The sequence below is a fragment of the Aphelocoma coerulescens genome, chromosome 4 (assembly GCF_041296385.1).
Source record: "Aphelocoma coerulescens isolate FSJ_1873_10779 chromosome 4, UR_Acoe_1.0, whole genome shotgun sequence".
Taxonomy (NCBI): Eukaryota; Metazoa; Chordata; class Aves; order Passeriformes; family Corvidae; genus Aphelocoma; species Aphelocoma coerulescens.
Genome location: NC_091017.1, coordinates 1,261,520 through 1,287,968, shown reverse-complemented (window position 1 = coordinate 1,287,968; position 26,449 = coordinate 1,261,520). Strand labels below are relative to the sequence as shown.

At 43.7% G+C, this 26,449-nt stretch overlaps 1 protein-coding gene across 4 annotated transcripts in view; it reads right to left on the bottom strand.

Annotated features, from left to right (window-relative positions):
* Positions 1 to 26,204, bottom strand: part of ANKRD17 (ankyrin repeat domain 17) — a 70,563-nt gene extending 44,359 nt beyond the window's left edge. For 2 of the 4 annotated variants that reach the window (XM_069012372.1, XM_069012373.1), the window contains exon 1: positions 25,727 to 26,199. In XM_069012372.1, the coding sequence (XP_068868473.1) occupies positions 25,727 to 26,092 (366 nt within the window). In that variant the 5' untranslated portion in view covers positions 26,093 to 26,199. Of the gene's footprint in view, positions 1 to 25,726 lie in introns of all 4 variants that reach the window. The other 2 variants (XM_069012371.1, XM_069012370.1) reach the window with 2 other exon arrangements.
* Positions 26,205 to 26,449: the final 245 nt, after the last annotated feature.

Here is a 26,449-nt window from a genome sequence, read left to right as displayed (position 1 = left end):
CAACCATGCAGATCCAGAGGAAAAAGAGGACAGGCATTTATAGCTCATCATGTCACTCACAGGCAAGACCACCCTCCCACCCCTCAATCAGAATCATCTATATCCATCCAAAATAAATTTCCCAAAATGAAACCTCTGCATGGTGCGTTTTCCCTGACAGAGCATGCTCCATTTTTAAGGTTAAAGAGAGACAAACCACAGACTTTTCCAGTTTTCAACAAGAAATGCTCTAAATTTTTACAGTGAATGTGCCAGAAAGCATTTCTCAGCCAGCACAAACGTTCAGCAACCAGCCTAGTCAGCTTGGCTGCATTCCTCCTGCTTCCCCAAGTGACTACAGCAGTGGTACAATTCCCATAAGGAGCTTACTCCTGGTTCCTAACTGTTGTCAGATGACTTATTTCTGTCTGTTTCCCAATTCTGATCATAAAGTCAAACTCATCCTCAAAACAGAGGGCAGCTCACATGCTGTTACACCACAAAGCTTCCAAACAGAAGACAGACCTCCATTCCATGGAAATTTGACATGCAGATAAGCTATCAAGTCAACAGTATTTCGCTTCAACAATATCAGAAGTCAAGTAAGTAATCCATGTTTGTCCACACATTTTTGCCCCCACATGCAGATACTTAGATATACAAATTGGTCAGATCACAGGACAAGAGAAACAACAGGAGCAGAAATAAAGGATTCAGTATCTTGTATGACAAAGTTATTCTGATTCCTAATGCCCTCTCTTCTGGACTCAAACACTGTGTCTTCCCATCTCTAAAGAAACTCCCTGCCCTCCCCAAACCTTCCAAGGTAATAGGTCTGTTTTCTCCTAGGAGGAGGCCCTCCTGACAGCATTTGCAGAAACCCACCACCAGCACCCACCCAACAGGACCAGCTGTCCTTGGCCCTGCAACAATGAAGAATACCAGGCCCTCCTGTTGTGGGGAAAAAGAGCCCACACCACCACGGTTCTGTGAAAGCATGATCAACCTTTCTGAATCCAACACACACTTAAAAGACTCTGCATCACACCAATTTACTACTCAAATTGGATCTGGGGTGCACACAGACCTGATGCTTTGGAGAATTCCCCTTCCCAACCACAAAGCTGTCAAGTTACCAGCAAAACTAAGAAAAAACAATTTCCCTGCTTCATGGACAAGCAAATTTTACTTCTGTAGTAGCACTTTGAACATTTTCTCATGCCCAAAAACCACCTGGAGAGCTTCCTTTACAACAGCTGAGGCTGTCACCCAACACTGTGGTGCCTCAAAGCTTTAACAACCCCTGTACAACATCAGGTTAACATCAAGCACGAAGCAAAGACACACACTTTTTTTTAGCCACTGAAAGGATGATATACCAACCCCAGGGCAACAGAATGGCATTCTGTAGTAGGAGCACAGTGGGTTGATGAAGCGCGGGAAACGAACTGTGGCAAAAAATGCTGTCACACAACACACTCCTGAGCCCTGTCTGTCCCCTCCACAGCAGCAGACTGTCTCCTGGCCTGTGCTCAGAAAAATGAAGATTGACTTAGGACGAAAAGACATGTCAATGGCAGACATCCATCTCTTCCAGCACTGCAAGGAAGAAAAGCTCTTCTCCTCCCATCCCAGTCTGCCTGTTTTGCCCACTATGTATAACCCACAAGACCTCTCTTGTGTTCCTCTCCAAGAAGACAATGCTGGGGATTAAAAGCCTTCAAAAAAAAATACTGAAAGCACACCTAAGCAGCATATTTCTTCCTCCTTGTTCCTGTGAAAAGGAAATCCTCTTAGATTCTGACTTCTGATCACTCTTGCACACACTCTGCCATGTGCATTTCAGGCAGCAGGTCCACAGTCACCTGTAGGACACACAAATTTATTCAATCATTCACTGTGGCCACTGAGCATAAAATGCAGTGAGCAAGTGGCCTAAACTGCACAGCACTAGTTGGGTTTCAAACAGAAATAGTTTTAAGCTGCCCACATGTTTTCTTACACAAATTTGGCAGGCAATCTTTCCCTTCTGTGAGTGGTTTTGGTCGGCTGCTCTTCACAACAGCAAGTAAGTGCTCTGCACTGAAGGATGAGGCAGCAGAAGGGAAGGAGGACATGTGGAGGAGGGACAGGATGAACACACAAACAGCTACTCTGTTCCAGTCCAGCTCAGAATTCCCTTTGGCATGAATGAAACACTGACGTGTGCATGGGCTTCTTCACAGCAATACAGCATCTACTGGTGAGCAGATACATTTAAAAAAAAAAAAAAAAAAAAGCAGGAATGCGAGAACAAATTTTTTCATCAAGCAATGCCACGTGTAGCTTGGCTTAGTCAGAGCTTTCCCTTCCCATCATCAAAGCAATTAAGAGCACGAGTTCACTGAAAGGACACTCTAAGAGAGGATTCCATCCCTCTCTGCACGGTCTTCAGGCAAAACACAATTCCAAGGCCTGAAAAAGCCAAAGAAGTGGGCTTTCTTTGCCCCACAACTCATCTTTCTTGACATCACGAGGTAGCTCCTTTATTCAAGCCATGCTACACTGAGTGACTGATGGACAGAAGATGTCGACGCTAATGCACATTAGAAACAAGAAATACAATACAACATGGCAGAAATTATTGTTACTGGAAGGACAGAGTTTTCAAACATTTCTCTAATAAGCAAAAAAGACGTTGCAGCCATGTATTTTGACTCCAGCCTCCCCAAAGTCTAGGTGAAATTGTCAAACCTTTTAGTATATTAAGGTTTAGGTACCATTTCCCTCACCTTTACTTCCCAAGCCAGGAAACAGCAAAGACACAAGCAAAGCTGCTACTGCCTGAAATTCACCATCACAGCAGAACCTGGACACTCAAGAATGGCTCCTTAAGCAAAGTGTTTTAAGTGAGTATCAGGGAAAAGGTTTCATCCCAAAAAATCAAACCCTATGTAAGAGTCAATTTACGGCAAACTACAGAAATCCCTTTTTTCTTCCTGTGCAGATGACTTTCATCAGAACTTGCTTTTATCCTGCCTCCAGAAGTTCTGCAGCCCAACCAATTTAACCTATCAGGATCAGGGAGGGGATAGTAGAAACCAGAGCTTCTTAGAGGACATCTACATTTCTTCATGTAATTATCTTGCTGAAATAATTATTGATATTAAAAATTGCTGATATCTGTCATCATGAAGCATAACCAAGTCCAAGTATTATGTAGAGACATTTAATAATGTTAACCAAAAATAGTTTGGGAGGATACGACTAGTTAGGTCCAGAGCTTTGAAATAACTTCGAGTTATTCCATTATTTAATTCATTGGTATTTATTCCTGTCATATAAAGTTAAATGAAGAAACAGTTGTGCCACTGTCCCAAACCACCAACCACACTTACGCACACAAAAACGGAGCCCAACAAAGGAGTGAAATGAACCAGCCAAATCGTAACACAGATTTCCTCTCCTTTTTTGGCATTTACAAGGGAAGTATTTTTTCAGTGAAGGAACCAGTATGGCCTAGTTCACCAATCTTCTCTTACGATGAGAAGTGAAAGGATAAAGTTAAAGCAGGAGACAGTTGGATTCAGTATCTGATTAGAATTCCTATTGTTACTGCCTAGGGAACCGAGCACAGAAGGAATTATTTCTAATAATTTCAACTCATTTGGTTAAAATTCTGACAAGCTTGACAGTCCCTGAATTCCTCTTTCAATACAAACTACTGTTAGGCATACCTAATAAATGAGTTACAATTTTTTTTGCTCTATTTGGCACACCCAACTGAAAGCTGCAGCATATTGAAAGGATTTGAACAGATTTTAACATATGGTAAGTGAACAGACTTGTAAAGGTAGTTAAAGCAAGGCACAAGTATGACTAAATCCAAATATATCTATTTTTCCCCATCTTATCAAAAAGAGGTTCTATTTTAAAAAAGTAAATCAGTGTTTAAGGGCAAAGACAGCAAGTTTAAGTGTAGTCCTTCCTTTTCAGTGTTTGCTTCCCATGTTAGATATAAACATCATGTGCCAATTTCCTTCCAATCACCACCACAATTTACATTTCTACTCTCCCCTTAAATGCTTCTGATCACATCTGTTCCATGAAGATATTCAATCTTATTTATTCCATATTTACATGGTCATAAAGTGACAGAGAACCACTATTTATAACAGCCAGTTCCCCAGATTTCCTTCTTGCAGGATTCTGATGCCAAGGCAGTGCAACAGGTTGTGTGGAGTGTGGGTTTCAGCCTGAGAGCATGTGACTTCCTATCAGTCAACACAGCCACCAAATTCCAGCAAGGCAAAGATGTGAAGAGATTTCAAGCACACGCAGAAAAAAACTAACAAGCACCTTGGCCATGGAAACAACCTCTTTATACATTTCTATGAACATTTAAAGACAGGATGTATGAAGGGGTAGAAAAAAAAATCTAAATAAATCCACCTGTCTGAAATGTCTCTCTCAATTCCCTCACTGGTTTTGATTAAGTACTCAATTTGAGCCAAGAGTTTAAAAGATGAAGAGCCTGGGTCCAAAGAGACCTTTGTTGATGAAATGATCCCACCTGCTAGTCAAGTCCTTGGCTTAGACTTCCCAGTTAGTAAGACCCTCACTGGCAGACACAACTGCTGAATGATACTGACCTTTTAAACACAGTTACCCAGTATGCAGTTAGTTACTTAAGAGGTTTCTCACACAATAATTGCATTTTCATATTACTGTTACTGAAAAAGATAAAGCAATAAAGCATAAATAACACGAATGGTTTCAAATTATACCATTAAGTCTGTAACCTCTTCCTGCAAGTCAAGAAGAAACAGCTTAAGACTCAGAGAAATTCCATCTACCAGATTTTCCGTCCCGTTTGCCACACAAAGGAACCCAGAACCAGCTCCCTACTCCACGCAACAGTTTTACCGAATCACCTGGAAGGAGGAAAGTAACAGAAATCCAAGATAGGATTTGCTTTCCTAGGAAGATTCAACACACGCTTGTTCCAAGCTCTTTGCCTCATGTCACAGGAAAAATAGACAGCGGAGGCAGTAGGAGGCAGAGAGCAGTTCCAAGGGAAGTGGAATCACCTTCCCATGGTTGGTTTGAAAGCACTACACAAGGAAGGGGCCCTTGGGAACCACCAAAACTTGACTGCAAGGAAGTTTTCTCCTGGTCCCGTGTGGGTGTCTCGGTGCTGTGTTGTTTGCGGAGGCATTGCTGCTTCTCCTCCTCATACTACAGCCCTGGACGCAGGAACATCAGCTTCCAATACTCATCTCCTGGGGCTGGGACTAGATGTGGCCTAGACTTAGTAATGGGGCCTCAACAAAAGGGATACTACAGCAGGGCTCCAACTTACCTGAAAATAATGCAGAGAGAGGCTGTCCTGAAACCTACGAACAACTGCAACAACTCAGATGGGTTTTGAGCTGGACTTCAGTGGGGAGTGAGACTTCAACGGGACCCTGTGGGTCCCTTCCAACTCAGGATATTCTATGACTGAAATCACTAGGAAATACTGGAGCACATTAGTAGCCAACACCAACTTCACACGGGCAAACTCTTTAAAACCAGGAGAACAGGTAAAAAGTAAACCAGACAAGATTACTAAGAGAAACTGTAAGAAGGAAAACAGGGAAAGGATTAGTCTGTTTGAGAGCTGGAATGTGGGAAAGCTACTAATGCCCAAACACTGCAATATAATGCTGATTTTAATCTTCAGACCGAGAGACTACAATGTTTATAAATATTAAAAGCACTTGGCCTGTTAAAGAAAAGAAAAATTGCATTGCAGAGGCCTCCCTGATCTCTGAACGTGCACTGTAGATACAACGCCACTATTCAATGTTTGCTCTCCCTTCCACCAGTGTTTCATGGAGCACCTGTGTGCTCAAGCAGGGCAGTGTCTGCTCTCTGGAAGTCTTGTGGTCACCACCTCAACTATGCTCTCCTGCCCTCACTGTGGCTCAGCTAGACAATTTAAGGCATAACACCCGATCCTTTCATATTACCTCACCTCTTACCTACACCACTAGCAGCTACAAAGCAACCAAGGTAGGATCTTGGACATTATCAAATTATCCCCATTGCTCCAGTACAAAATCAAATTAAAAAATCCCTTCTGCAGTCAGGAAATACTCCCACTATCACAGTAACAAACCAAGTTTTTCTCACAGTGATTTTGAGTTTCATTTCAAGGTAGGTGGAAGATATCCACTTTAAGCTACAAAGCCGAAGGACGTAAAAGCACTTGGTAAGGACATAAAGCAAGCGCCACACGTGGGCCTGGCGCTAGACTCCAGTCTGTCTCCCTAAAGCCAAGCACAAACGAGCTTTCAAAGAACCTGAAGGTCAGAGCACGCGGCTGCTGCTCTTGAAAAACCTCAAATCAACACAGGGAATATAAATTTACCCCTCCACTGTGATAAGCTTCCTAAGTGGATTTCTGAGCTATGAGTTCAGCGCACAACACAGACCACATCCTCATCTGTCAGGACAGAACTTACCTCCTATTCTCTGACCCAACAGAGTGATTATCTTGGCTAACTCAAGCATCAAAAACACAACTACAGGTTTACACCTACTTTGAACACCATACTAAGGTCTCCTGTAACATAATAACTCCTTCACCGGTACACACAAGCCAAAACCTGAAAGCTTAAACCAACAAAAAAAGCCTCGCGTCAGTGAAGTCACACATCAACAAATAAGTATGGTCAAGATACAGGAGCAAAAGAATCAAATGAACAGAAGTTAACTGCAGGTTAATCCCACAGTGCTGAAATTTTATTCACCTGTATTCCCACCCAAAGCTTTCAATCCCAGATTCAAGTGACAGAGCCAAGACAATGCTCATCTTCAGCTGAAAGTAGCAAAGCCAGCTACAGTTCTCCATCAAGTGCACCTTCTTTGAAGGTGGCCTAAGCACAGGGCAGCCAAGATGCTGTGTGAAATCCTCTGGGCTGACAGCCATGTCTGCCTCCAGCTGCATTAAATTTGCTGAAGACTTATTTTTGTTTTATCATTCAGAAGTGATTTTGGCCCCAGAAGCACCCCTTGCAGTGAGGACCTCTTAACACCATCTGAACCTCGGTCTCTTCGGTAACTCAACATAACTAGCACACTACAGAAAACACCTATTTTTCTTGCTTTAAATTATAACCAACTTAGAGGGAAAAATTCTTGAAGATTTTATGAAGAGGCAAGGTTAAATACTAAGCAGTACCAAGTAAGTTCAAAACAACAGAGATGACAGATCCTTGCCCAAGCAAGAACAGTTCTCTCCATCTTCACACTGCTGTCTTTGAATGAGTATCAGAAACTGCTCCATGGGAGAAAAAGAGCCCTGAAATGGGAAAATAACACACACACAGTAAACAGACTGCCCAAAGTTACAACAGAAACAAGTTTGGAGGGAACTATAAACTGTACTTCTGGACACGTCCTGGAACGCAAGAGAATTACGTGGCTTCTGGTGATGTGCTAAGAAAGGATGAACAGATTGCGCTGCTACCAGAGTACCTGAGGCATTCATGAACAGACTCAGCCATAGTTCACACATATCTAAAGCCAGACAAGCCATGCCTGATTCCTGAGGATGTCTTTTACCTGGATCCAGCTGGTGTTGAGAACAGGAAGTGAATGTGTGACAAAATTATCAAAAGAAAAACCACCACATCCCACCGAGAAGCAAGATGTAATTGCTCAGTTCATGCAACAACTCCAAAATTCTGTTATACTGATAAAATTAACTTCCCAACTGCCCTTCCAAACTGGACTATTGATAAGCACCACATACGTTATTAATTTGACATATTATGCAGCTGCATATGGCAACTGTGGTTAAAATAAAGAGCAAAAAAAAAGAAAAAGCTTTCAGTATGCAATGAGGCAAGTGAAGTACTGAAATATTTGTTTGATGGCACAAAGCCCAGTTCACTATTGCTCTTCCTACCTCCCCACACAAACTCAGCCACACACACAGATACTGGTGAGAATGTCTTGCTCATACATTTGTGCCAGTTTATTCAGCACAAAGTGAACAGCTGAGTTAATATTCTGGATGTAATTATGTTAAACAGTTCTGAAGTCCACAAAGAAGTTAATACCAGGGATTCCTATCGATCAAAAATTTTAGGGCAACCTACATGTGGCTGCTGTGGGAAAGCCTACAGAACAAGCATCAGTGGAAGTACTATTTTGTCGGAATTCTGACAGCAGCTAATAAGGATGCAGCTTCTTGTTACAATAAAGAATGCATGCAAATATTTTGACAAGTCATCTGGCAGTGAAATCATGTTTTTGCTTGCAAAACCTGAAAAACCACAGGAACAAGAAAAAGGTATTTCATAGAATCATAGAATGGTTTGGAAGCTCATCTTGTTCCACTCCCCTGCGATGGGCAGGGACACCTTCCACTGTCCCAGGTTGCTGCAAACCCCATCCAGCCTGGCCTTGGACAGTTTCAGGGATCCAGGGACGCCCACAGCTTCTCTGGGCAACCTGTGCCAGGGAACATTTCCTTGAACTACTATAGCAAATATAAGCTGTAATAGAGACCTGTTTCACTCTATGATTTCTAGGCTGGCATCTCCATTTGGCTGAAAGGGCACTTCCAGCTTACCCTCACAGGAAGGGATATAATTTATTTCCTAAGAAATTACTGCTGCAGAGGTAGATCTACTGTAGAGGAAGCAAGAACAGGCTACATTTAGACAACTGGAAATGCAGTAAGAGAAATTACATACTGAAAAAAAAAGTGCCTCTCTGCTCTGCTGAGACCCCGCCTCGAGTCTTGCCTCCAGCTCTGGAGTCCCCAGTACATGAAAGACATGGAGCTGTTGGAGCAAGTCCAGAGGAGGTGATCAGAGGGATAGAGTCTCTTTGCTATGAAGAAAGGCTGAGAGAATTGGGATTGTTCAGCTTGGGAAAAAAAAGGCTTCAGGGTGACCCATTTGCAGCCTTCCAGCAAGTGAAGGGAACTTGCAGGAAAAACAAGGAGAGACTACTTACAAGAGTGTGTAGTGACAGGATGAGTGGGAATGGATTCAAATTGATTGAGAGTACGTTTAGATATTAGGAAGAAATCCTTCCCTGTGAGGGTGGGGAGGCCCTGGCACAGGTTGCCCAGAGAAGCTGTGGCTGCCCCTGGATCCCTGGAAGTGTCCAAGGCCAGGTTGGATGGGGCTTACAGCAACCTGGGACAGTGGAAGGTGTCCCTGCCCATGACACAGGGCTGGAATAAGATCATCTTCAGGGTCCCTTCCAACCCAAGCCATTCTGTGATTCCACGATTCTATGAAACGGAAACACTGGCACAAATAAAGATTAAGAGAGAGTTATGGCAGGCAGTGGCTGAAATCTCCGATAATGTGACCGCAATGTCACCGCCGGGGGTGCGTGTTCCGGACCCCTCCCGGCGGGGGGGGAACGCCGGTGCCCGGCCCCGTTCGCCCGGGCCCCACTGAGCGCCGCAGCCCCAACGGCCGGGGCCGGGGGGCGGCCCCAAGGCCCCCCGCGATCCCCCGGCCCCCTTTGTTTGTGCCCCGGCCGTACCTCCAGGATGTCCTCCAGCACGTACGCCTCCATCGCAGCCGCCCGCGCCCCGCCTCACCGCGCCGCCGCCATGCCCCGCCGCCCCCTCCCTCACGGCCGGGCCCCCCCCGCCGCCGGCACGGGAACAGGAAATGGACCGTTCCACCCCGTGCGCGCCCGGCGCCTACCACCCGCGTGCGGGGGGGGGCGGCGCACCGCGCCGCGCCGCTCCCCAACGCCCATCCTGCGCCCCTCCGCCAGTATCTCACGGCTGGAAAAACAGAAGAAAAAACGTAAAAAACCAGAGCAGAACCAGCTCATTTTTATGTGTCCCATAGATCATTTCACCTCCTTCCCTGCCGTGAACTCGCAGAAACCCCAGCCCTCAGATTAGGCAGATCCGTGCCATGCCACATTTGTTTCTGTGCTATGACCTGTCTTCCCATTACACCAAAACCTCCTGAACCTCTTTCAAGTGTTGCTCCATCAACTGTCGTGTTTCCAACTGCCCTCATCCCTTCCTCCTCCACCCAGCTCCAGGGTGGCAGGAATTCCAGAAACAGGCTATATGACACCAATAGAAAAAGGTACTGACCTCATGCAGTAAGGTCTCCACAACGTAGCTTTGAGAAACATCATTATCTACCCACCTAGGTGAGAATTCACTTCTTACCAACACACTTCTCTGCTTAACCCAAAACATCAAATGGACCAAAAGATGATATCTTACATATTCCATAACCCTAGGTAACAAGGATACCAATTCTGCACGCAGCAGGTCAAAATCACCGAGCAATCATATCTGCAGCTCTCAAAATAACTCATTTTCTAGTTCAAAATATGCAGCATAATAAACCTTGTCAACCCCACAAAAATCTCCTCTCTCATGATGTCATTTTAGCAGAGCACAAAGGAGTCCAATGGCCAAAGGAATTAAATCCACATTTTTACTTGAAGAAACACTCAGAGTAATCACTTACTTTAATCAATCCTATCTTTTCCCAAAAAATACTCTAATGGTTAAAAACACGCACTTAAGAGCGCAAGAATAGTCTTACCTGGATTTAGAAAATTGGCCAGACTGGCAAGTAACATCACAAAAAGAAATTCCAGTCGATCAGTATAAATTTTCGGCATAGCTACATTCTTCCATTTAAAAATGTTATTTAACCACCACAAATGGGAATTATGTCCTACTCACCTATTACATTTTACACAAACTCAACACCTGCCCAGGCTGCCCATACTATTTTTCCACTTTAGGGAACACCCCAGATTTTACAACTGTTTTACAAGAATTAATTCAAGGAAGAACCACAGAACAATATTCCATGGTTCCTCTAGAGTCATGCTTTTAGGATGGCATTTCTAACATCCCCAGCAGCCCCTTGCAACTGTTCCCATGTACATGAAATCCAGCAATAATGCACAAACAGTAGCCGAGTACAAAGCTGTCCCTGACAGCTTGAAGGATTTCTTTGTGTATATATATAAAAAGAAAAAAGAAAAACCAGCCACCACCTCCCACATAACACTCATGTCTCAAAAGACAAGTTATTCAGTCTTCTGAGCCTCAGAAAGAATTAAGATACCTTATATCACACCAAAAAAACGAAAAAAAAAAGCTTAAAACACACAACTTAGCACTGAGCTAGAGATACTTCACATGACACCACTGGAAACATTTTCAAATGGAAAGACAGCATTACACAGGAACAAAAGCAGCTGTCTGCTCCACACAGGGCAAACTGAACAGCATCACCTCCTCCAGCTCTACAAAACAAGCCCAAGATTTTCAGGAGAAGAAGGAACACAATTACCTTCAGAGCTGAACCATTTCCTGTTCCGCTTGGGAAACTACGGAGTCCTGCCTGCAACAGCGTCACTTCATGTACAAAACCCTAAGCCAAAGAGTAATTCAGAGCTTCCCTTACACCATGAGCGAGGCGAGGACTCGGGTTCTACATGTGAGCCATGAGGGCAAGTGGAGAACCGTCCTAGCACAGAAAGCAAGTCACCCTCAACATTTGTTTGAGGGCAACAAACAAAACATTCCGAATTTCACACTCAGAACCTCAATACCCAACCCCTCCTCCTCTCCCCTGGCCCACCTTAATCTGCAGTTCTCTGGTGCTGGCTTAGAAAGAAGCATTTCTTTGCCAAATGAGATCTCACACTTTTTTTGTACTTCAAAAATATTTACAGTATGGAATACCAAATTCCAAAAAGCCCATCCCTAACTCCTTATGTTTTACTGAAGATCTCATAGTGGTGTAAAGTAAAGGCTTTAATGCATGCTTCCATTCTGTTCCTCACAAATAAAGAGAGAAATAAAAAAGAACTTTCTAGGGGAAAACCAAAACAAGATTTAGACCCTTGTGATTAATTTCTCTTGTATTTCTACTGCGTGATTTTGGTTTTTACACACAGGTCAGGAAATACATCTTTAATTCTGCACAGGTAAACACAAACCCGTTTCTTCCTCGCTTTCAAGTCCAGCTCCAGGAATTACTTGAACTGTTTGATTAGAAAAGATAAGACACATTATCTCTTCAAAATATCTCAGCTCTCAAGTTAGCTACTTGAAAGCTAACAGTCTTTATTCAGCGTTATGCTGAAGGGCACGATCCACTCAGTGCCCTCATTTATTACCATCAGCCTTTCCTCCTGATCAAGAGGTACCCTGAAACCACGCAGCTGTCTGAGCTGCGTCCATCATGTCCCTTACACTCTGTGAGCCTGAAACACACAAAACCCTTCTGTTCTCCACGCAGAAGGTGGGAGAGAGAACATCTGAAGTGCAGCTTGATGAGACAGCCTTAAAAATGGGGAACAACATCCTGTTTCAAGCCACACGAAGCGTGCTAAACCAAGGGGAATTCTGAGAGTGCTGTGGGAAAAGCAAAGCTAGGAATGGGTACAAATCAAGGCTGGTTTACTCTGCACTGTGTTCCCCACACAGCACTGGTAACTATGTGGAAATGACCAAAGGGAGAATAAAAACCTCCAAAAGAGCACAGTTGTTCATGCAGAGCAGAGCTGTACACACTCAAGAGCTCGCAGACAGCTTTTAGGAGGATCTTTCATTCCCACCTTCCAGTACCACGCAAGCCACCACAAATTTTGAACTGGCATCACGTCACCGTGAAGCACAAGCATTTCAACCATTGATCCGAGACAGATTCTGGCACCCAGAAATGTGAGCATTGAACAATTGATCAGACAATTCCCACTCTTATATCACAAAAGCACATTGTTATCTATTTACAGCTGATCAAGCAGTACTGGTCACCAACTGTCCCAAAGCATATAAACACACTTTTTTGTGTGTTTTCAGAGCCACAGAGCAGAGTGTCAAGGTTGGGTTGTTTAAACCCTGTCCCATGCAGCTACTAACACTTTATTCAGCAAAATCATAAGGTGCATTAATTACTAAAAAGCCCAAATTATTCTGAGAAGAAAAAAAGGAGAGTTGAAAACAGGTGCTCAATAAAGAACAAATTATCACTCAGTTATCCCCTTTAGCATGCTTTCCCAAGTATTTCCCTTTCCAGAAGCAGGTAAACAGTCAGACAGAATCCAAAAGTTCCTGAGACAGTTAAGACCAAAAAATAGAGTGGTTTTCCAGCCCAAATTTTGTGACATTCTGATTATCTGCTAGAGTGTCAAGAGGCAAAAGCCCCACCACTGTCACATGGACAACTGAGGTTTCACCCATCACAATGAAAAATCCAAACAAGATACACTTACAAACACAAGATGAGCATTTCACATTAATTAGAAATACCCTTAAAATCAGAAAACTCAGTTAATTCACCAAGGGAAAAATTCCATCATTAAAACATTCAAATGACCACATTTGCTCTTCTAACGTGAAAAAAACCCCATGATGATATCCAAGAAAAATATTCGGTGGAAGAAATATCCACACAGATTTTTCAAAGGCTGCTTCATACTTGTGTTGGGCCCAATTCTTCCTTTTTTAGAGTGATGATACTCCCACCTATGTTCATTTGAACTGAGCGCAGTTCCTCATATCTGCTCTTAGAATAAAAACAGTTTTGTAGACCCCAAATAAGGCAGAACTGAACGTTTCCCCAAACAGACACCCCTGAGGGTACTCACTGCTCCAGATAAATGCACTAGGATTCACCAACCTTCATTAGGAACTGCAGTCCCAGCTGTGCCTATAACTTGCAGCTCTCCATCATACCTGTATAACCACCAAGACACTAAAAACTTTCTTCTCTGCTATTTCTTGCAGCCTCTTTTCAAAATACTAAAGTCTTGTTATACCCCAAAAGCATAATCTCTTTGTGGCAGAATGCATCAGTCACCACTTGGTGCAATTTTTAAGGTCCCTTAGTGCTGTGTCAATACAAAAAAAAAAGAGCTTTAAACCTACTGCTTCAGGTTCTCCCTCCAGAGAGATTCATCCAACTCCTTCTTCTAGATTCTTGGTGGTTACATAAAAACAAGTCAGTCCAAACCCAAACCTCAGGCATCACCTGAAGTCACGACCTCCATCCATTTTTTCTAATTTCACATTGTGTATTGGTTTCTTTTCCTTCACTTCTTGCAGCAATCACAGCTCTGCAGTTATCAGCCTGACTAAATTTCCAACATCCTTCAGGCAGATGCTTTAGTGAATTTCAAATAAAAGAGACCTACTTCCTTCCTTTCATTTTCACTATTGGGGTGGGATGTGCAGGGATGATGGGCTTTAACCTGATAAATACTGAAGACATACCTTTATTCTGATTTTTTTATTCCCTTAGCCATATAATTCAGTGTCTCTCTCTGAGCATTTCAGACTTTCCTGCCAAAAGCTGAAGTGGAGCTTTCACTTGAGTTTTACAGTCACAAGATGATCCTTGCTGCCCATTCTCATTATCACACCCCCCTTGATTCAGCTCCGTTACCTCCCACAGACAAGGAAACTTCGATAACAAAGCCACATATTTTTCTTCTCTAACAACCATGTAACAACTTTTTTTGACCATTCAAGATGATTTCCCACTCAAAAACTAATTTTTCTGCCAAGATGGATCTTTCATTTCTCTCCAGCCTATTCTTCCCTTGGTCTAGGGCAGCAGCAAGACATTCTAGACCTTTCTGACATATTCAGTGTTTTCTGTTCAGTTAGTGTTACTCATTTTGGTAAAGAGACAAAGCTGGAAAGGATGAAATACTATTCCTTCCGGTATCCTTGAGATCTAGGTTTTCCACAGCTCCAGGGAAACTAGAATCTTGAAAAGGTGTCTGACTTAAGTACCTTTGAAAGCACCACAATTAACACATACAGAGGTTTTTTATGTCAATTTAAAAGACTGCATAACACTAAAAAGGTTTCAAGGCTAAGTGTTGACAGACTCAGATAGTTATGACCTATCTGATGGAGTAACTTCCCCACTTCCCTTTATAAAGCCCTCCTCTGGTCTGTTCTCCCTAAACAAAAGCACTATGCTACAGAAGCTGACTTGGCAGCTTGCATGAAGTGTCAGGATGTGGTGGGATTGGGGAATATAAGGACTCCATGCCCGAGGAAGCCTTCTTAAAGAGGTGGAGACCTCCTCCCAGTAATAGCTGGGGAATTAAGAATTTCAGCATTCCAGCTGCATTACCATTTCATAGGCAATTTCTCATTCAAGGGTCAATACAAAAAGGCAATTAATTCCACAAATGAATTACAAGTTAGCACCATCATGCCAGGAAGTTAAGAGAAATACAAGGATTCACCAACAGATCATACAAGCTCAGCCCAAAAGCACTCACTTTGTAGCACTTTTCCCTGGAACCTGAAGACAGAGAACATCAAAAGCAAGCTCATTCTGGAAGGAGACTGCAACACTCTGGTCAAGAGTCGTGAGCTAACGATCTTCACTTTATCAGGAGCCTCTTATTCTCACACCATCCATCTCGAGACAGAAGCTAGATGCACAATATAAACAACATTTCTGAATTAAGTCTTTATCTCTGCCTAAATGCATCTGACACCTGAGCAGAGTTTTATAGCCCAGCAAGCAAGCAGCATCCTGGCACAGAGAGAGACAAACCCTGCCCATCAGCCAGGAGCCTTCCGCCCTGGTCAGTGCTTACATCACTATTCTTTTGGATTTCAACTCCCTAAGGCAAACCTAAGCATGGAAAAAGGAGGAAAGAAACTACCTTTACTCATCCACAGCACTGCCCATAAGATGAACTGAACTAGAACATCACTAAAAAGCAACCATGTGAAGATAGCCCCTATGATTTTGCTATGGAGGAACTGCCCAATGCAAATCCAAATGCACCTGACAAAAGGTGAAAAAGGGAGACAAAATTACATTAATATTTTAAAAGGGTTTTTCTGCAGAAGTGTAAAATTACTGGCACACATTCTTGTCTAAGAGGAGCTTTCTACAAGAGGTCTTCCTTTAAGTAATCCATACAGTAAACCCAGTAAGTTTTCACTGGGTAATACAATGCTTCAAGTCCTTAGGCCAAGGACTTGGAACACACGAAAGATCCCTGGTTTTGGGACAAACACAAGTGAAATGAGGGACATGTTCAGAAAACACAACTTGGGACATGGAAGATCCTTCTTCCAATGAATGAACTTATATTCCTTTCTCATTCCACATGTGAAATACTGGTGACAGAAAAGCTGTGTGTAATGAAGCAGCATGTACAGCCCAACATCATTCATACTAACACCTCTCAAATCCTAAAGCAGGTACTAATCCAAGATATCTCCATACTAGAAGATGAAAATTTGAGTGCAAGTTCTTAAAAAGTTTTTAAGTGCAGACATGTTCCCTGCCAAGAATTAGGAAACCTTAGAGCAGGAAAAGCCATTTTTTAGGACAAAATCTCCTCCTCCTTTTCAATTGGCCTCATCCAGCACTTACTTGCATGCGTAAATTCTAATTGAGTGAATATTATATTAAGTATTTTCACGTCAAATTCTAATCCAGGACCTGCTGGATCGGGATGTCCCTGTCTTCCTTTTCCTGGCTGTGAACCAGATGGTTGTTTCAACAGCTCTATATTCAGGCTGTTCGTAATGAATTTGGACTTGGTTAATACCAGATTTTGAAACCTATTCCAAAAGCAGGAGCTGTAATAATGTACTTGATGTTTCTTTCTTTTACAAAACTCTCAATAATCAGAGTTACCCAGCTGGCATCTTCAAATTTACAGACTAAAATGGCTGGAAAACCTACTCATTCATTGACAGCACTATCAAGCCTGGAATTTAACAGAGCAAGCTGTTGGATAAGGCTGAAGAAGGAAAAATACATAAATGGAATAAAAAATGAAATACTAATGTGATCTCTGTTTTCATTTTATATGGTTGTTCATTTCCTTTTTCATCTGAGGTTACCTGGAAGAGCAAGACAGACTAGGGACCACACAGCACAACTCCCAGCATTTACTACCAGTGTAGTTGGACCAGCTGCCAGATGGAAACACTTCCAGCTGAACACTGGAGTTCAGTACCTCCTGTTCCCCATCTCTTCTTTGTTGGGCCTTCAGAAATAAAATCACAGATTGAGTTTATCTCAGATTACCAGAAGATACAACATTTAACTCGCAAACGTTTGCCCTCAATTCAAGATGTGCTTGCAGTAAGAGCTTACTCTTTAAGAGTAAACTTAGGTTTAGCCCAAAACTAACCCTAAAGGCATTCAAGAGTCCAAACCAAAAAAATCTTAAACCCTCCTCAACAGCATGGCTAAACCCCTCACTGCCCTAGCAGGCAAGCTGAGGTCCCCTGTCAACCTAACACAGGCACACCCCTCCAGCAGCAGAACTTCTTCCCCTCCACCATATTTAAATTACATCATACACACAGAGCCCAAAGGAATTATTTTACTATGTTAATTATTTACTATGTTTAATAAATGCTTTGCAAGTTGACAAAAAGTTTTTTTAAAAAATTAAGTATCTTCTTGACTGGGTGCACAATACTTTTGTTACGAAATCAATTGCTTGAGTTACTTCTATTAGCAAGTATTCCAGTGGTTTTTGGAATGGCTGTGTACTCTGTAACAGCCAATTCTGGATTACAACGAAAGCCACCATCAAAGACATCTGCCTTTCTTGAAAACATTTTGGCAATTGTTTTAATGTAAAGGTTTTTTTTAAAATAAATTTCATTGAGAGTTCTACTAGTAATAAACTTACTTCAAGTCTAATTCACTCAAGGAAGTGCTTACTGGGTGTCACTACTTCACACATTTCTTCAAAACCAGTAAATTATCACTATTGTAAGATTTTTCAAGGCCTAACCAACGTTTTGGCCATACTCTGACGTAACTGAACGGTGCTGGGACACAACAGTCCACAGCTGTTCCAAAGCACAGGAGGAATTAGCATCCGTATCAACTTTCATAACAAACACGGCCCTTGGCACGGCTGTTCCACCAGTGCTCAGCTACAGAGGGCACAGAGGGAGAGATTCCCCCCTCTGGGCAGAAGTAAGCTGTTAAGTCAGCCCATCACACTGTGCCATTCTCTATCCTAAATATTTTTGCAGAACCCAGCTGTGGTGCAGGTACTAGCATGTTTCTAAAACCCACCTCAACTTAAAGACACTAGTAAATTTTCTCAACTTGAAGACACAAGTGCATTTAGAGAGTGATTTTACACAGAACTGTAGACATTTCCCCATGATACAAGTGCCAGAAAAGCCCTTTTCTGATGTTTAGTACAGAAAGTTGGCCACTATATTTATCCCTGAGGAGTTCCTTGATCAAGCTGATTCTCCACAAAAATACCAGCATGCTGTTATGCCAACTTTCACTTCTGTTAGTGATGGAGATGGACAGAAGGCATATGTTCATCCACGGAGCAGACTGCTACGTTCAAAGTGCGTTTTTTCTTTAAGCCAGCTTGGTTTTTTGTGTTATGATTACAATCACAATTGTGCTTTGTGACTTTTTTTGTCAGTCTCCAAAGTGACTGCTTTGCTGCACTGCACTAAATGACACAAAAGTGATGGTGATAAACCAAAACACTGCAGTACTTCAATAAAATCCTGCTTAATTCCTCTCTTTCTCCCTATCCTTAATACACTGCTTTCAAGAACTTGAACAAATACCAGAGACAAAAGTCAGTCCTGATTTTATCTGAAGAAGCTGTAAGTTTTTAAGCTACACGCAAAAAAAAAAAAGAAAAAAAGAATTCTGTGTGATTTATCTGTTCCAGCCACTTCCAAACAGAAGATCCAGAGGAAGTGTCAAGAGGACTAGTCTGTCCTTAAAGACAAAAATTCTCGCTGATCTGTACCATTCCTACCAATTGGAGTCCTCAGAAGCAATGCAAGTGTTTTCTATGGCAGGCATTTAAACGAATTATCTCACCAAAAGAGGCAGTGCTCATCCTCCTCCCTGCCTGAGTTCCTGCTCTTCGCTGTGTCAGCACAAGCTCTTGTGCCTGACAAACTGGATCCAGGAACTGATCAACTGGAAACGTGTTTTTTCTCTTGCTGAGCTTTTTTTTTCAACGAGATCATTTCCCAAGTGGCTGGGAGGAGCACTGAATGTCTTTTTTTTTTTTCCCTTCCTCCAAGCCCAACTCCCCCAGCTTCAGTGGGTTTAGTACCCACGCTGACGCAGGGGCTGAACAGCACTAAGAACTTAAAGAAAAAAACTAAGTCACATCATGACTTGAAAATTTCAACTTCATTAAAGCATTGTTCCCCATTCTGTGGAGGAGAACAGTTCACACCTGCAGAACAGCATCAAGAGGAAAATTCCACTGGCAAAGCATTTCAGGACAAGACTGAACAAAAGGCAAGAATACCTGAAGTGTGGAAATGGGAAAGCTCCAGGACAGGAAAACACGTGAATCACCTGCCAGACACAGATGCACAAGGGTGCCCCAGCTTCTCCTTCAAGTGTTTAGTTTTTTTCTTGTGTGTGGGAAGAACTGGGAGGTACAGCCGGGAGGCTAAGAGCGACCTTCCTCCTCTTATCTCTGAATCACTCTGTGCCCGAGAGGGGGCTTTCAGACACTCCCCTTCTGCTGGGGTTGTAATCCCCGAAACTGTTCCTGCACAGCTGGACAGATGTACACAGACTTAGAAATAACCATTCCTTGTTCATTAGGGCAAGGGGAAGCAAACCTGAGACCAAATACAAGGCAGCCCCCTCAGCAGCAGTTTGAACTTGTATTACTGTGTTCAAGATGCTTTCAATTTTAACCTGAAAAATAAATAATCTAGACATTTTTTGGTTGTTTCAAGTTGAACTTGAGGAGAATGGAAACCAAAACCCCAAACTGATATTCTAAATAGCAATATTTCATTATATTTCTTAATGTTCCAACATCTTTCTAGCTCTGAGCAGCTGCCTATTTGGACACGTTATCCACTCTTGATGATTAAATACCACATAAACTACTGGGGTGGGGCAGGGAAAAACATAAAATCAAGGTTTACTTCAGCTCATTTCCTAAAACATACCATTATACTCCTGGAATTTGAGGATGCAGGTAAAATACAGAAGAGGAATAACTCGTGTACATCAAACACCAGCAATTTGAATTTGTCAAAAACTGCTTTGAGTAACGCCAACAAAACCATCCTACTGACAACATCCAGCTGAAAAGAAAATACTGCAAGCACAAACAAGGAGGTATTGAAGACATGCTTGGCTTTGGGGCTGATTTTTAGCCTGGTGTATGACTATTGCCTCATGTGAAAAAAGGTGACACAGGAGTTAAGTAACACCTCCACGTGGCTTTAGCTCTTCGCAGAGTCAAGAGTTTAGGATGGTGTATGGGGGATAACCTGGCTGAAAAACATCTGGAATACCGAGATAACCTCTCCCAGTACCGATTAACACAAATCACTGCTTAGTGGAAACAGAGAGGAAATGCTGCCCTTCATTGGTCAACAATGGATTTTTTTTTTTCCAGAATTCCTGTGGACACTGCACAATGACTGGATGGAGGTCACCAGAATTCCCACACTAACACCAAGACAAACTGATACTCACTGGTAAAGGTAACTTCACGTTAAGGAAGACTTTTTCCCTAAGTACACATTAGCTAAATGACCTTACCCAAACCATTTGCCAGCATTAGTCCTTCCTCACCAATGGTTTTCTCTTTCTCAACAGATCAAAAGTTATGGACATGACAAAAGAAGTCTCATGCAGATGCAGAAGCTCTACAGACACAACACATCTTCAGGATGTCATTTCAGTTGAGTCACCTACAAAGCCACACCATCAAGAAACCAGAAGCACAGCATTTCCTAAAAAAACACACCATGTCTACCAAGGCAGCCATGGATTCGCTCTGATGGCCTGAAGACACTAATAGCAAATTTGGGCAATTTTAATTTAACACCAAGTTAAAAGGGCTTGTTCCCTTAACCCCCCAAACAAAGGCTTCTTACTTATCTTGGATCTGCAGCATTGATTCTTCAATTCCTAAATCCAATTGCAAATCAGCTATATCCTAAATAAGCACCAACAGTTTTGGTTTTAAAACACTGATAGAGGGAAAAAAACAAACACACATAATCCCATTTGCCTTCAACCTTGACAGATGAGCTAAATCTCTTCCAGAGAAACTATTCTCTTTACAGAACTGAATTACTGGCTTAAAACATGGGGTGTTTGGCTCCAGCCTGCACATGGGAATTATGTTTATAAGGACATTTCCTGAAGAAATATCTAAGGAAGTAAACAAATTCACATGGTACCGCCAATATTGAATTCCACCTTCTGTAGTGGTCACTTTATGCTGAGGGGTTTCTTTTTCAACCCAGATATTCACTTATTACTTGAATTAAATAAAGCCCACACAAAATATAGTAATAATTAAGAATGTTTTTAAAAATGCATTAGGTCTAATCAAACTGATTTTGCTGGAACCTAGTCTAGGGACAGTAAGGAAGGAATAGTTTTGACTAATGCTTCCTGGGGTCAACTACATTAGATTTCACTAATGTGAAACCTTGCTGTGGGATTCCCCGACCAACAGCCCTGGGATCAGCCCTGAGATTTCAGGGATTTTTGAGAACCATCCTAAGGTATTTATCTCTTATTTCTTCTTTTGAATCGAAGAAACAAAGTGGTACAGGCAAAACACAGCTGAAATAGAAAAAAAAATAATTGGAAGATAAACAATGCAGCAGAATCTGAGACTGAACTGCACCCTGGGATGTCACACACTCAGGAGGACAGGGCCCAAGGACATGAAAGTAATGGCAGTGAACACATCACACAGTGGTAAAGCCAGAGATACTGGCCCTGCAGAATCCAAAGGCCTTATTCCGGGATTCTAATGAAGACTGTTAGGGCTAAAAAAAAAGAAAAATATTTATAAAACAAATCCTGTGTTTCAAATCAGCTCATTTGAACACTTAAGCTCTTTAAGTCTTTTCCAATTTAAATGTTACAGCTGTGTGCCTGCGATGCTCTTGAAACCCCACCAGGACGCCCAAGTTTTCTGATTAACACCTTAATCTGAATCCAAGGGATTCAGAGTAGCTTCTTCTGCATGAGGAAATTTTAGAGGACTGGTGGTGGTATTTTGTTGTTCTACTTACTTCATCTTACTAGCTCAGTTCAATTACTAATTCAACTGCAGCTGAAAAAACAAAAATGAACTTTTACTTACAGGAGGCCCAAGTGAAAGCAAGGATGGTTAAAAAACAGCCAAAACATCCAAAAAGCATCCTTTGCATAGGGCAGCACTTTCAGGCATAGTTAACCGAGGATTGTATTCTGGAAGGCTAATTTGCACAGCACATAAGAATCCAGTCACAGAAAAGGTAATAAATACACACAAATCCAGCATGGATCTACACCTCAGATCATCCCAAGATTCATGGACAAAATGTAACTTACAAACTCTTAAGATAAATATAAAGGACAATTATAAATTTCACTGCCAGCAGCAAACATCCTCCAAGTTCAAAGACTTGAAATAAGCTTGTAAAAAATTTTTATTACACAGCTGAACCCTTCAGTGTTAAATAAGAGAAGCCCTAATGCACTGTGGACATCAAGTTTCTAAGCAGCAACTTGCTATGAGGACCTGCTCATTTTTTACACTATTTCACTGTGAACTGAAGTGTTAAACAAAATTTGTATGTACAAGAACACTTTCAAGGAACTTGAAAGCTGACCTCCCCTGCTATCTAACTCCCACGGTCATATTTCTCATACCTTAAGATTCCCCTTCCCCTATACCGAGAAAAGTTGCCATTTTTTAACAACTGTTTCTTAGGGAAAAGGCAATTTACCATTTACAGACAACACTGGACCCAACTACCTAAAATCTTGGGGTTTTGCAGTAATTTGCTGCAATTTAAAACATCAACCTTGGAGGTTGCCATGAACAGCGTCCTAGGAGCTCATTAAGTTGTTGGTATGAAATTTCCATTAAACGTCTCCCAAAGCTCTCCACAGTGCCTGTATTTCCACACTGAGATCTGATGGAGTTTAGACATGGACATGAAAACAGCTGATTACAACTCTCTATTCCATTCCATCAGGCCAGCAACAACTAAGCCAAACAACGTCTTTCTACTCCTGGGGTTTCTGTGACTCAGGATGCACCAGGTTTCCCTTTAGAACTCCTTTGACTTGTTGCTACTGTACTCCTGATTTTTAAAAGCTGTCTCATTAGCAGTCAAATGTAGAAGCACTTTGCTTCAGAGATTAGAGAAGTCTTAATGTATTAAGCATAGGAAGGGCAAAAAATAGCCTAAGACAAACTGTCTTAAGTTTACAGAGATAATGAAGGGAATGGTTAGGAGGGAACACCAGCTTCTGCAGCGTTCCCACAGTAGTTTCAATTTACAGCAAAAGCAGCAACTTACATTTCTTTGTGTTTTTCATTTTATGTGCTTTCCAGACTGCCCGTGGTCAGAAGACCACAATCCAACTGCAGAGCTGGGCACAACTCAAGAAAATCTGAAATAAAAAAAAAATGTAACCCCCACACAACTAAAAAAGCTTTTGTTTCTACAGTGGCATTTTTTTAAAGCTTCTAAAAGCCAAAACTAACCACCAGGTTCCTTTCAGACAAGGAAACCTCCCTTTCACTAAAAACACTCAAAACACATTTCCTCCCCAGAAGTTGCTGGGAATGACTTTCAAGTTGGATGCCCTGCTCCATTAATCAGGCCATCCCCATGTTCATGTTCCTAAAAACTGTGATTTCAGCCGTGCATATTCTACAAGCTGCATCATTTTATCCTGAAGTCACTCGGAGACAGACTAGAACAGATTTTTGCAAGCAACCGGCATGATCAAGAACAGCTATAAATGAAGCATGCGGCGTATACTTGGTTGTGAATCCTGAACTTCATCATCTCAGTATTATTCACTTGCTTACTTAGCCCTGCTTAATATTTAATCCCAAACCACCCAGCCTGGGAAAGCCTTCACTTAGTATAAGATGAAACCATCAGGGAAGCTTCCAGATGCCCAAAATGCCTTCACAAGCTGCCTGTATCAGTATCTACAGCACATGTCACTCTGTCAAAAAAAACAAAAAAGAAAAAAAAGTGAAGTATTCTGCTGCCTCATGGTTTTTAATGATCATTGGCATTTTTTCCTCTCTGCAGGTCTCAAAGCACGTGAAACAGGTGCCTATGGCTCTGTAAGGCACAGCATGTGGGAAAAGCCTCACCTCAACCAGGGATTTCCTCAACAGCCACCTGTAACTCCTCAGCTGTCTCTGCCCTTCTTGTCCTGCTGCACACACGATTCCACCTGAAAGCTCCCAGTACAACAAGCCATCGGGAAGAATGGCTGTGGATGAATAAATAAAACCTGCCTGTGACTTCGCCAGTAGGTCTCGCTTGACACAAATTCTGTTGAATGTTTCCATCACACGCAACTGATCTCAGGGCTTGTCAACTGATACATCGAAGTCACTCAAGGGCCTCCATCCCTTCACCACACATCGCTGCAGCAAAACTCAAAGGCCTGTGCTCAGCAGAGTTCTCCAAGCATCTGCAGGACTGCTGGACAACACAGTTCGGCAGCAAACCAGTTATCCTACAAGTCTTACACCACAAAAACTTCTACCTACACAATGATACTGACTTTCCTAAAAATCAACACCCCAGAAACAAAATAACCAGCATAATTACTTGTTGAGACATGCACACTGCGTGCAATTTATCTCAAACAGCTGGATAAAATGCTTCTTGTATCAACTTCAACAGGAATAAAATGCAGGGTGCTGTTTAACCGAGGGTAAAACCTATCACCGTCCTAGCCCAGCCCTTCCTTGAACCTATCAGACCCTTCCTTCCTGCCCAATTTCTAACAGAACTGTAGATATATCACTTGAAAGCCAAACCACTTGGAAAGCAAGTTCAAAGAAAATCTAAAAAACTTCAAGTGGGCTTTTTTTGTGGACACTACTCAGAAAAAAAAAGCGGAAGTGAATGTTCAGCTGGGGAGGTTACAGAATTAAAACCATTCAGCAAAGCAACCCTGTGCGACTTCATATGCAAATAAGGTGCTCCCAGCCTTACCAGCCTTTTCCAATGACACCTAACTGAAAAACCTAACACTAGACAAAATCGAGTTAAACAAGCTTCCCTGGGCTTGTTTCTGCATTGCACGGAATCAGGGCGGCTGTCAGGTTCGGAGAAAGCATCATACAGCAGTTCAACACCCTGGGCACTCCGGCAGCCTTCGCCTGGGTGCACCTTCACCTGCTTTAGCTGCACCTTCACCTGCTTTAGCTGCACGCCCTCTCCAAGACGACCTATTCCCACCACTGGGCGCGCCAACACCTTTCCAGCCACGCAGCCAGCACTCCGGCCTATCTCCGGAGCCTCATCCCGGCCTTGCCAGCAGCATTCCCACCGCTCGCCTCTCCCTCTCCCGGCTCCCATATCCATCGCGATACAGCACATGGCACACAGCACGGCGGCAGAGAGCACCTGCAGCAGCTCCTCGCCCTTTCCCTTCGGAATAAAACCACATCAGGAATGAAGGCGGCCGCTGGCTGCGGCTCCCAGGAAACCTCCGACACGTGGGGAAAACCGGGGGACACTGGCCCTGTAACCCGGCGAGCAGGGGGGACCCGCGGCTGCTCACCGAGGTGGGGGGTGACCGGAGGCCGGGATCGGCCGTGCCCCCGCCACGAGGTGCTGCCCCTTCCCGGCTCTGCCGCAGGGCCGAGGGCGGGGGGAGCCGGGAGCGGGCTGGAATTATGAAACCGGATCAGCAGGGAAACCCCGGGGGCCTCCCCCGCGCCGTACCTCGGAGACCTCCTCTTCCTCCTCCTCCTCCTCCTCGTCTTCCTCCTCCTCCTCCTCCTCCTCGTCGTCGCTGCCGTTGTTGCTGCTCTCGCTGCCGCCGCCGCCGCTCTCGCTGCTGCTGGCCGGCCGGGCCGCCCGCCCGCCGCGCTTCGCCTTGCCTGGCACCGCCTTCTTCTTCAGCAGGAGGTCGCACACCCGCACCAGCCCCGCGGCCCCGGGCCCACACGGCGATGGGGGCGCGGCGGGGCCGCTCGGCCCCTCCGGGGGACCGGGCCCTGCTGTGGCGCTGCCGGCCTCGCCGCCGCCGCCTTCACCGCCTCCCTCCTCCGCCGTCACCGCTACCGCCGCGCCGACCGCCTTCTCCATGGCCGGAGAGGAAGGAAAAGGAGGAGGAGGAGAAGAAGAAGGAGGAGGAGGAAAAAGAGGAGGAGGCGCCCGCGGCCGCCGCTGCCTCGGTCACCTCTAGCGCCGGCGCCGCCGCCGCGCCAACTCTCGCGATACTTCCTGTGGCCGCCGCTCGCGCCGCTCTCGCTCCCCTCGCGCCGCGCGCTCTCGCTCTCCCCTCACGCCGCCCGCTCCCGCTCCCCTCGCGTCCCTGCCCCGTTCCCCGCAATGGGACCGCGGCGGCGGCGGCGGCGGTGAAACACCCCCTCCCCTCCGCTTCCTTCCCTTCCTTCCGCCCGCGCCGCCGCCTCGGTCACCGCCCCGGCGCCGGAACCGCCG